Source organism: Aythya fuligula, chromosome 9 (assembly GCF_009819795.1).
Source record: "Aythya fuligula isolate bAytFul2 chromosome 9, bAytFul2.pri, whole genome shotgun sequence".
NCBI lineage: Eukaryota > Metazoa > Chordata > Aves > Anseriformes > Anatidae > Aythya > Aythya fuligula.
The window spans coordinates 24,190,301-24,202,700 of record NC_045567.1 but is presented as its reverse complement, the minus strand read 5'-3'; the positions used below and the strand labels follow the sequence as shown (position 1 = coordinate 24,202,700).

Here is a 12,400-nt window from a genome sequence, read left to right as displayed (position 1 = left end):
GCACCTGGCTGATGTTGTTAAAGGAGGCCTTGGGAAGTTGAACTGCTAAATGGAAAACTCTCCGATTTTTATGAATACATCTCCCAGGTACGCAGCTGAAGCAAAGCGAGACCAAGATTTTCCTACTCCTTCTCCTTAGGATCTGTAAACTTTTTATGTCCCCTTGGGGAACTTACACGACCTTGGGTCTCTGTGTAGCAGCAGAAGAATCGCACTGCTCTCACGCTTCCTTGGTGATAAAAGCAAACCGAGCAGGCAGGCGTTTGACACGTACAGGCATTTATACTGGTGTGGGCACACTGATAACCTGAAACTTTTAAAAATGCTTTATGCTCAGGGAAAAATGTGTTATTTCCACTTTACAGATGAAGAATTTGAGGCAGAGAAACAATGCATCTCTAGAGGCAACGCTCATCAGTAGGTTTAGCACTTTTTTCTTTACCAAATAATTCCCTGCTGCAGGCTGCTGTGGGAGCCACACCAGAAATGGGTTCAAAAGAGGCTCTGACAAACTCGTGGAGAATTGGCTGTTAAACTCGATGCTCCAAATGTAACTGCTAGCCCAGGGGGTCGCTGAAGTGACAGGGTAAGCAAGCTAGGAAGATTCATTGTGGAAAGATTACTGTTTCTGGATTGCTGCAACATACGTTTGTGCTTATTAACAGCGATTATATGGGGATGAAAAATAGTTGTAAAGAATTAGATTCCTGCTCTGCTTAGTTTAGCAACTAAACCTCGCTGAGGTTCAGACCCAGCCTCTTAGATGAGGGCTGCTGCCACGATGTGGCTGTGAGGGGGCTGTGTCAGGGGGCTGCTGCTGGTTGTTTACGTGCTCCCCGCAGGGGAACTGGCCAGGACAGCACACTGGCTGTTGCAGACGAAGGCCGCTCTTCTTACTTTGACACCACCTCATCAAGGCAGAGGCCAGTTGCTTCCATTTGTCTGCACCGTGAGCCCCTCCCAGCAGAGCCGTGTTAATAATGGAAGGGGTTTTCTGCTGATTCCTCGCTCTGGTGCTCTCAGTGTCCCACAGGGGAGAAGGCTGCATTACTGACAGAGGAGAGAAAATAAAGATGAACCCTCAATCCGGAGCACAAACGCTGTAACTCACCAGCTCTTTTAATCCTCTTCCTCTCCTTCAGCTGGTAGGGCTTGTGGTCGTGGGACAGGGGGATGGCGTTCCCGTCCTTGTCACACAGCACTCCCCGCGAGTCGCCGACGTTGGCCACTGTGAGCTCTTTATCCGACAGCAGCGCGATCAGACAAGTCGTACCTGGGGAACAGCAGAAGGCAACGGGAAGCAGAAACCATTACAGAGGATACAAATACCTGCAGTTACGCTGCAAGTTTTCTGCAATATATATCTGCAAATTTGCTTCAGATATCAGTGCCGGGGAGCAGGCTGTCATCACAGTGGCAGCTTTCTTCTAACGCTACTTACGTCTGTTAGATTTTCTCTCTTATCAGCTGGTTTTACCGAATCATTCCCTGCTCACACTATCTCACACCGTTGCTGTTTGGCCAGACGTTACCCTGCGTCCTGCTGCGGTGGGCACTTAGCTTGGCATTCACTGCCTGCTTCTGCAGGTAGGCAACTGGGGGCGAGGCTGAAAATAAACTCAGGGGTTTCATGCTCAGGTAGGAAAAATGACTAGCAGGAAAGCGTTCTTCAGATCTGTGATTTTGGGGAGGGGCTCAGTGGGAAGATAGGTTTCCAGTCTCTGAGCGCCGCCTTTTCCTGATGGCCAAGAAGAGCAGCAGGGGACAGCAGACCTGCTAAAACTGCTGCTGGGAGGAAGGCTACAATCTGAAGGATGTTTTATTGAAAAAAAGAAAATGATTTGACATTGTTAATTACTTTAACCTTTAAACACACAGAGCATTTAGTCAGTCATTGACCACAGGCACGGTACCGTCAGCTAAGTGGCAGGGAAACACTGGAGAAAATGGGCTGTTCCCAAGGTACTGACACCAGGGGTTTGTTTTTCCTCATTCAACTGATGGGGAGCAGAGCGGATGCCATTAAGAACGTGCCTTTTGTACGCTCTGCCCTTGTAGCCAGTGTGGTATGAGCTGCCTTAATGAAAACTCCAGCTAATAGAAATACTCCTGCACCAGCTTTGGTGTCGCAATTTCATTCGTATGTTAGAGCAGAAAGATGACAAGTGACTGAGGTTTGATACATACACCCATAAACATTAAAAGGGAACGTTGCTGACACGCAGGTTTCATTACAACGCACTCCTGAAGTTATGGCTCTCTTCTTACAACAGGCACTCCAGCATCCTTCACCAGTAAATGAAATTCATTTCGTGGCTGCTTTCTTTTCCTTTTACACGATCGAGGGAAGCACGTGGCTGAGTTTTCACCTCTGTTGTTCATTTCCATCTAATTATTCATTAACACGAGGCACCCACCCTTGCTGCATAGCACAGACTGACGGGGAAAGTGGCACCAGCTGGGCAAGAGATGGAGACGGGCAGGATGCGAAACACTGCTCCAACACGGGCTTCTTTGATGTCTGCGTGGCTCTGCCAGGAGGGAGGCAGAGAGGAATCCCTGCGGGGGCACAGAGGGCATGAGCAGGGCCCTCGGGCAGCAGCGTGCTGCAGAGCAGTGCGTCTGTGTGTGTGGTTTAACCCGACCAAGAAGCAGCTCTAAGGAGAACGCCGACAGCTGGGAGTGCCAGCACAGCCCTGGGCAGCTGCCTGAGCTCTGGTTTTGCCCACAGGGAGCTCTGCTCGGGCCCAAGCCCACGCTGTTCCCCTCAGCCTGAACTCCCACGGCTGCAGCTTGTTGCGGTGCTGCCCAAAACGAGAATGAAGAGCTGAGTCTTGCCGTTCCCGTGTCAGTGGTGGAATATCCCACGGCTGGGATAAATGTAACAGCCAGCAATAAACAATTTGTTTTTAGACGCGCTGCGTGCTGGGGAATTTATTTTTTAACTTAACGGTCTGTCTCGCACAGCTTTAAACCAAAAATCCCTTTTCAGAACGCAGGCACACACAGCGATTATTTTGTGCAGTTGGCTGATGCTTCGCAGACCCAAAGGGGCACAGTTTGGTGCCAACCCCTGCCCGCTGCACAGCCTAACGGCCTGGAAACAGCAGGACCCAGAGGAACCCGGCCCCAGGCTCCCCCCAGGCACCCCAAATGCAGGGCTCCTGCTGCCGGGACACCCTCAGCACAGGGGAGAGCAAAATGACGAGCCCCCTCCTGCCCTGCAGAGCGCCAGCAGCACGGGGCTCGCTGCTCGTACAGGCAGGAGAGGAACTCCCACGTGTCCTGCTCAGGGAAACAGCGCCAGGAGCACAGCACGGCCCCATGCTCGGGCAGCACACAGCTCCACAAGCAGTCATTATAAACAAAGGTGACTTTGCAGGCAGTCTCCGTGGATCTACGACCTGCGTGTACGGAAGAGGGTGAGAAGCTGAGCCAGGAGCCAGCCTGCGATGTGATTGATGAAGGATGAAGCCCGCACCGCTCGGCCTGCGCCATGCTCTGCCTGGTGGCTGGGCCAGCGCCAGGCCCTGACCCCCCGGTGCCAGCTGATTTCACTGTTTTCTTTTCCAGCTATTTTTATTTCAGCCGTTTAACCTTGTGCAGAGTTAGGAATTGCTGTGCTCTTGTCACTCGCCTCAGATGTAACGCGAGTGCACAAGGGAAAATTCCCAGCAGAAAGGGCCCAGAACTGAGCGCGTGGTGGGCCGCTCCCTCGAAGCAGCTGCCTGAATAACGCCCCGCTGGGCCATTTAAAAGGAAAACCACCAGAAAATGTAAAACCTGGACGCTGCCTGCACAGATGGGGTGGGGCAGGAGGGCAGGCTGGGGGCAAGGCAGCAGCGCTCCAACACGGCCTCGAGCCAACGGTTTCTTGAATGAGCCTTGTACAGGGAAATAAAAGCAATGAGAAACAGAGATACAGAAGGAGCTGGAGGGGCCTGGTGAACAGAAATGTTAGCCAGGGGGGGTTTGGTGCCCCCACATGAGGGGGGTGGTTGGGCTCACGGCCGTGATGAGGCAGCAAGGAGGGCAGGGCAGGCTCCTGCCTCCCACTAGGGTTAGAAGGAGGCAGGAGCAGCGAGGTTACAGCACCAGGACCCTGTAACGCCGCCTTCGTGTGCCCTGGGGATGAGCCACCAGCTGCAACCTGAAGCCATAAAAATAAATTCATTCTCCGCTGCTTACCTACCAGGTAAGCAAAGATCAATCAGGCAGCAGACATCCCTGTGTCATCCGCACCAGGGCCGCGAGGAGACCTCACAACATCCATGCAGGATGAAAATCCTTCATCAAGGGTGTTGCGGCAGGCCGAGCTAATTGTGCTCATTAGCGCTCCTTCGCCCACTGCTCCTTTAGAGGTCATTCAAGTGTTGAAATCGTTTACAATTGCTCTCAGCAAAAGCCACACGGATTAGAGAAAGCGTTACTGCAATCTCCAACCCAGCGCCCGGTTCTGCCCCACCACCGGGATGGCACAGCCTGCCACCCTCACGGCACCCTTCCAAACCAAACCTGCATTTTTAAGGTGCCCGACTGCCTTCCTCCAAACTTCTTGCACGGTGGCGGGGGCCGAGCAGAGCACCCAGCACGCAGACGTTTGTCCTTGAGTCCCCTTGGCGCTGGTGTTTCCTCCGAGCGAGCGGTGCCTGCCTCTTCCCATGGTTAAATAAATCCTGCAAACATCTGCGCTGCAAAGCACAGGCCTGAAAATAACCTTTCTGAAAAATGCGAGGTCTCAGAGTTTCTTAATCATCTCAGCATCACGTTTTTTCCCTACGATTAGAAGAATGACGTATTTTAAAACAGATGAAAAGAAACCCCGTGCTTACAGACCCGCAGAAATCAGGTTTAACCTCTACAATCACAGCTCAGCTCCCACCCTGAGACGATCCCTACCTGCCTGTGCGACACCGCTTCAAGATCTGGTGTCTGAAACAACAGAGAACTGCTTTGTGCTCCTGTTCAGCCCTGTCTTGTTCTCTCCATTAAGCTGTAAGTCGGTACCAGCACCCGGTGCTGCTCACCCCGACCACACCAGGCTCAGCTACAGCGTCCTGGGATGTGCCCACAGACTGAGAGACTCAGATGCTGTCTCTCCACCACAGCACGATGAATCCCTCGTCCTTGTGAACAATTACCCGAAAGCAGGAGGAATGAATCTCCAGTTCCGTTCTGAAGTCCATTTCTTGGCACTGCTGTGATATTCAGTTTCACCTCGGCACCACGCCCAGCGGTTGAATACATCAGAAGCAGAAATACCCACCAAGGGGATGCAAGGAGCCTTCCAACCCCCGAGACCTGGCGTCAGCAGCAGCAAAAATTATGAATGTGAATCTGGACGAAGCTGTGAGGTTTTCACTGGGCAAGACAAAGGCATTGCCTGGAGAGGACAGCACCGAACTGTTCCAAGGAAGAGCAGGATCTAACATTTTAAACAAACCAAAGCCACATGGCTTTACAGCAGGATTTGGGCGCAGCCTGCTTAGCTAAAATTTGTCTCTAATTCCATCACATCGTCTGGAGCCACTACCAGGGCTTCCCAAAGGTTCATGCAGGAAGGTGGCTGCGTTTCAGGTCTGACTTTTATCAGTAACACCAACTGCAACAAAGGCCTGGGGCTGCCCTGGGGAGTCCACGCCACGCACGTCCTTCAGGTGCCAGCCTGCCCGCTGTGTGTCAGCTCCCAGGTCATTCAGAAGCCGTCCCTCTGGTGGCTGCCACAGAATATTTCACGAAGACTCGTGCAGAGATGGGATGAGGTCAGTGGTGATTGTCAGGCTCTCGGGGTAACAATTCTTACTGAGCTCCTCTGACTCTGCCAGTGCTGGGCTCCTGCTCAGGCCGGGATTTAAGCCCTGGGGAGTCACCGCTGCTGAAATTGTGCTCAGCTCTGTCCCCACAGACCAGCCCCGTGTGTCAAGGAGCAGCCAAACACGTACCAAAAGCAGGCTCCCAGAATTTTAAGACCTTTTTTTTTTTTTTTAAATAACGTGGCTGCAGCAAACCCAACAGATTTCTTCCTGCATTTGTAACGTGCACGAGCTATCGTGTGATAGATACCACGGTGAAGATAACTTACTGTAGCTTGGCTGCGATGTAGAACAATGGCTTTACCTGATCAAACTTCTTGCAGTGGAAAAAAATGATGTTTCCCCAGCAAGGTGTTCATTCTCCCAAATTGCAGCACGTATTCCCAGAGCGCCCACACTAACCTGGACATTTGTGGGAGAGAAATGGATTCACCAGCCTACTGGAGTGAAGTTGAACCTTGGATATTCTTGTTTTTCTGTCCAGCTGCCAGAAGCAGCCAAAGCTCCTGGGCCGGGACCTGGGCAGACCGGTGCCAGGCTGCGTCTTCTTGCAGATCCTGAAGCCAGAACGAATCCTGAGTCCTGGATTTACGCTCAGGGCCGTTTGTCCCAGAGCCCAGGAGGCACAGAAACCCAGCCTGGGCTTCTGCAAGGCACGGGAACAGAGGCTGAGCAGGAGAATCGATTTAATTCATCACCCACCCATCGTGTGCTAACTCCTGCAGGGTGGCAAACACCTCACGTGCCGGGCACGTTGGGTGCAGGCGGAGCACAGAGCACAGACCCCACCTCACTCAGACGGGCTGCAGCACGCCGTAGTGCTAACGGGCGCGTTTTCTCTCAGCAGAAAATAAATTCTGTCACTAAGACAGGAGCATTCAGGCACTTTGGGACGTGAGCTGCTAGCGTAAAACCACTCCTTACGGAAACAAACTGCTGACACGAGCAGTTTCACTCATTCAGTGGCACTGAAAGATGGGCTGGAGGAGGAAAAGGTGAGCAAAGGGCTGAAAATGGAGGCATCCACAACAAGGACAGCGGGGACAGCTGCCTGTGCTCCTGGCTGCCGAGCTGGATTCCCTGGCTCCCTTTGGACACGAGCGCTTCGTGGTGAGGCAAAATGAAATTTGTCTTTTTTTTCTTTGTCACCCGGGGAGAGCGGCCGCCCGTCACAGCACGAACTATCAGCAGATCTCCCAGCAGGCTGGAGCCAACTGGCACGCAAGAGCTCAGTGCCAAAATACCTTCAAATATCCCAAAATTTCATTTGTCCAGCAGTCGCTGACCACCCCAGAGAGGGGAGATGCCGTAGGTAGGCGGAGCAGGATTTACATCCAACAGCGCTTCTGAGGGAGGAAAAGATCCTGGCCCAAAACTACCCCAGCCGTAGCGAGCCAAGAGCGGCACTTTTTAAACGAAGGGATTTAGAGATTAGGAGAGGATTTGTACCCATCTGTCACGCTGGGCCTGCTTTCATCTTACCAAGCTTTCTTAGTCAAACTTCACTAAAAACCTTGTCAACATTTGACTATTTTTAGATGAACGCCCTGCGTTTGGTAGCTCTGGGACCCCGAGCTCCTGACAGGGAAGATTTAGAGGAAGGCGTTAGGGCGTCCAGCCCTCCGAAGCTGCACGTTGTTACTAACATCACAGCCGTGCTCTAACGGCTCAATTAACAGGCACAATCGTACCAGAAGCCCAGGCTGGTTTAGCACAGCTCTGTTTTCACCTGGGAAATGGATGCAGAGGAATCCTACACGCAGAAAAGGCGTTTGTGACCTCTGAAATGATGGAGCGAGGACAAGGAACAGGAGAAATGAGTTCAGACCCATTTGAGAAGTGCTTTTCCCTCCAGCACACCACTGACTACGGCACCTAAGTGCAACACCCAGCAGCGTGCCTCCGAGCAATCAGCCAGCTCAAATTGAGGATTTTAGTTTACAACAAGGCACACTCGCTGTCTGGGACGTGTGTGTACGTCAAGACCTTTCTAAACTCGGTATTTACGTAGCTCCTAATTTCTACACCATTGTTTTATTGTAAGATATAAATCCCCAGCGTGTGTTTGGAGCAGCTTACTCTTTATTTGCTCTGCACAAACACGCAGTTTTCCATAAAGAAAAATGCTTTCTCCTTATCCTGACAGGAGCTGGTAATTCTCTCCCCTGTACCCTTCCCTTCCTAACAAACTCCTATCAATCAAACTGACTACAGAAATAAAGGGACCGAACCAGCGTGACCGAGACAGATCTGCAGGAGCCACCGGGCTGATAAATTTTCTGTTCAAAATATAAACAGAAGCGACGGAAAGGAACAACTTCCAAAGCTTGTTTTTTATGCATCATTAAAAGCAGGAGGTACCTGATGAAGAAGACAACCCGTGCCCATCTGTTAACCGTGCTGTCCTTCAACAACTCACACGACTCCGAGCTCCTTCAGCACAGGAGCACACGAGTGGGCTGCAAACGGCACCGCGAGCTGCCTGAGAGCTCCTGAGATCAAAGGAGTTCAAGAGAATCAGGCTTATTTACTGGGGGAGAGCATGAATGTGGTTGATAAAGGACGAGAGCACTGTAATTACTTCAAGTTCCTAAAGCTCACAGTCCTCTAAGCACCCAGAGCACGCAGTCGGCAAATGGCACTTTAAGTTGCTGGAGCGCTTGAGATCAAAGTAGCTTAAGAGAACGATATCGATAGTGCGGGGGAGGCTGAGCAGGAGGCTGAACACAGCTGGGAAGTGGTTGCAGCATTTTAAGCAGTTCAGGCCACTACAGCCTAAGTCCAAAGTAACAGGAGAAAACGCCACAGGCTGGCTGCTGCTTGGCTCTCCAGAGCTGGGCTAAGGGAGATGAACTCAGAGGATGGGGATTTTAGCAGGGCCATCTAGCAAGGGCCAAACAACACGGTGATCCCCTTGGAAGGGTATCTAGCAAACGTGAGCTAAAGGGGATGAAAAACCTGGTTACGAGTTTTAGGCTTCTGGCTAAAACAGCTGGAAGAAAAACCTTGAGTTATGCTCAGAACGGTTCCCAAAGGGCACCGCAGTGCCAGCTACGGCCAAAGGGAAAACAAAACAAGAAAGTACCAGGGACTAAGAAAATCCAGTCACTACCATGAATATTAATCAAGCAGTAACACTTCTAACTGTACTTTTTGTAGTAAAAAAAACAAAACACGTTTTTTCCTAGTAGAAAGTGTTAGCTGCACCTAAGAAAGCCACCACATACCTAGACTGTCAAGGCACAAATACCAGAAGCGAAGAACCCCGTAACTGCACTACTTAAATGCCTCCAGCACTCCACCAGTTGTCTATTTTTGACTACCCACACCCATCACGTCACAGTTAGAATTCAGATGCCGTGACTCCCCAGTACACTCTTGGCTAGGCAAGTCCAAAACTAAGTCGTGAAGAACCCAGTGACGTGCAGGACGTGCATCTAACAAGAACATTGTAACAGGCTGCAAAATCCTTCCAAACTGCATTGTGTGGCTCGGTCACACAGCTCGCAGAGACAATGCAAAACACATGGCTCCAGCACCAACATCTGTAGGTTACAAAGAGCCAAGTGTTGGTACAAAAACTGTCCTTTCACCTATTTAGGATGCAAATCACCAAAGTGGATTTTTTTTCTCCTAAATTAACCTGATTTTAGGAGAAAAATGTTTCACTGAAGCACCCCAAACCTTTAAGGACAGAGTTCAATTTGCCAACACGAGCCCTAGGAGTCTGAAGAACATCTGGAAGTGGGCAACTTGTTTTCAGTAAAGCCTCACTTAGGAAGAAATAAAACCATACCTGCTTCATCATAGGATACGGTCAGTTTTTCCAGCATTTCTCGATCAATTGATAAAATCTGCTGTTCCAGGATGGTCTGGTAAGACAGCACGCTGTTCTCCTTGTCCTTCTCATAGTCTTGCAGGTGTTGCTTTAGGACTTCAGGCAGCCGGGACTTCACGTATTCTGCTGCTGACTGTAGAAAAGAAGCAAAGGTTTAACCAGGACCTTTTCTTTTTGAAAAGCTTCGTGCATATCCAGAGCACTTTTTTTAATTATTATTTATTTTACAGCATTTTCAAATGTGACTCCTCACAATAAATACTCGAGTACTACCAACTCCAGTATCAGATGGTCAAGAGGAGTCTCTTCAGCTGCTATGGATACATAACCGGGTTAGGACAGGAAGCCCCACATAAATCTTTAATAGCATTAAAAACCAACCTACAGATACACATCCAAAGACAGAAAATTATTCCTTTTTTTTTTTTTTCAGTGACTGCTCAAAGCCATAAGAAAACAGAAATTAACACAAGGTGGCATGGTTGTACCAACCTTAGGGAATCTTACGCAGAAAATGCAGAGGGCGGTGAGCACCAAGGGCTCCTGCCCCTGGGCAGTGGCTCCTTGCTGCCTTTCCAGCAGCGATACAAACCCAGCTGGGCAGGAGGGATGCGGCGAAGGCTGCTGCCCCGTGCTCTGCCCTTCCTGCCAACTCCCAGGCAGGAGAGAAAAATGAATGGCGAAAAGGTTAGATTCATCCAGGGAGCGGCCACAAGTTGCCCTGCTCAGCAGCACGCTCTCCTGGGTTTATATTTAGTTTTCCAAAGTCAATTGCTGATTAAATTTCAACCTTAAAATATCACTGAAGTTGTGGTCAATTTATCTGCAGGCTAAGCCACGGGAGACGAATGAAATTATTGTAGGGAAAGCAGAGGAGCTCTCCCCAGGAGCACCACACAGCCCCCGTTACAGTTAAACCAGTTTCCTTCCCAGGGAAGGCCCAAAGAGGCGCTGGGTGCAGGCCTGGGTATTTCGTGTTCCTCCAAGAAGAGGTTTTGCTCTGCACAGGGGCATTTGGGGCTCTCCCACTGCCTTTCCACAAAGTCATTTCAGGATTAAATCACAATTTTGGGAGAATGTACCAAAAACGTGGTCTTGTTCACGTAGGGGGCTCTGCGCTCTGTGCCCGCAGCAGTCGGGGCAGCTCATGCTGAATAAAAGCCACGTGAAACAGAGTAAAATGTCCCTGGTTCCTTTATAAAACTGCGTGTCTGTTTTCCCCCTGAAGCTCCCTTCTCCAGCTGAACAGAAGGCTGACTTTAATAGCTCCATTGATTTTCAGGTATTTCATTCGGCCACAGAAAGCTACTGCTTTATGCTGTGTACCTGCGAGGTAATACACTTGCAGAGCTGATTCACCAAAAATCACATTTTTCTCGAGTTACGGGGAAAAAAAAAGCCTGCACAAGACTAAAACCACATCAGGAGATGCTGAAACCCCTCCCTGTGCAGGAACCCAGGCCTCACAAGCCCCCACGTCCTCATGTAACTGCCCCACTTGCCCGCGTTTCTCAGCACTCACTGCTTTACCTCGCTGCATGCAAGTGGCGATTTATACCAAAGGCAAAGAACTGAATCTCACAACAGCACAGGGGAAGAACGCGTTAGGAGGTGGTTATCAAGATCAGGTAGTTTCCAGCTGGCTGGGCCAGGCGGCATTAATTCAGCTCCAGGTGGCTGGCTGGGACCTTCCCAGCCTCTATCTTCAAAATGCAGAGGGGGGTAAGACGCTGTTTGGAAAGGGTACGTGTAGGGGCTCCTTTTAAAATAGCATAAAGGAGGAGAAAGAGAATTACAGAGCAGTTTGTTTGCGCCTAAATAACGGAACAAAAGATCAATTGATTTCTAGGGATGAGAGAGCAGCAAGATTTGGAAGCCACAGAGAGCGAGGTGCTTCTCCCGGGGTTTATGGAGATGTTCATGTGGTTTGTAGCAGCTCTGTTCTGGGGAGCAAACCTTCCTTTCAGCATGCCTGTGCTCAAAAGCCTCAGCACTGCTGATACATCGTCAGCCCCAACACTGCTTTGGGAACCCAGAGCCTTTCGTGTAAATGGGGCTGCAGAATCCCATGCAGATTGAACGTTTCAGAGATGTCCACGACCACCACACACGGCCAGCATCCCTTCTGACCCGCCAGGTGAGATGGTTGCTGCCAGGGCAGCCCCAGCTGCTGTGCCACTGCCACTGCCTCGTTTGCTCCTCTCCAAGCTCCATCGTTTCATGGTCATGGAAACGATTTCCACCAGAGGAATGTGAAATATGTACTGAGCCCCCTTGGGATTCCACATTCTGCGTACTCTTACACACATGCTTCGGGACTTACATCAACCACCCCAAACCCGACCCAACCCCACACTCGCTTCTCACAGCAGCGTGCCCTCACCTTACACCTCACCCCGCCTCCAGGCCGGCTCCATGACAGATTCCTGCTTTAAGCAGAGCCCAGCACCTTCACTCCCACTTCACTTTCTTTCCACACCGAGCAACCCAGCCACAAAGCTTCAGGGGGTGTTGGTGACACCTCGGTCCCCTGCTGGGCACTCAGGACAGGAAAGCAGCAGTCAGGGGATATTTTTTGCAATCCCATTGATGGGAGCTGCACTCACACAGGCAAACCGCCTCCTCACCCTGTTCGTGAGGAGGGGTTGGTGGGGGCTGAAGGAGATCCAAAAACTCTGCCCCGGACCCTGGTGTGTCCCTTACCGGAGTGCAGGAGGCCCAAATCTGGCATCTCACGGGGCTGATGCTC

General features: G+C 50.8%; 1 protein-coding gene across 1 annotated transcript in view; it reads right to left on the bottom strand.

Moving 5' to 3' along the window:
- The window catches only part of PPM1L (protein phosphatase, Mg2+/Mn2+ dependent 1L), a 66,719-nt gene that overhangs the window by 9,635 nt on the left and 44,684 nt on the right, over positions 1-12,400 (bottom strand). Inside the window, exons 2-3 of the mRNA XM_032192925.1 lie at positions 9,610-9,784; positions 1,112-1,273 (exon numbers count right to left, since the gene is read on the bottom strand). Of these exons, the coding sequence (XP_032048816.1) occupies positions 1,112-1,273; positions 9,610-9,784 (337 nt within the window). The remainder of the gene's footprint in view (positions 1-1,111; positions 1,274-9,609; positions 9,785-12,400) is intronic.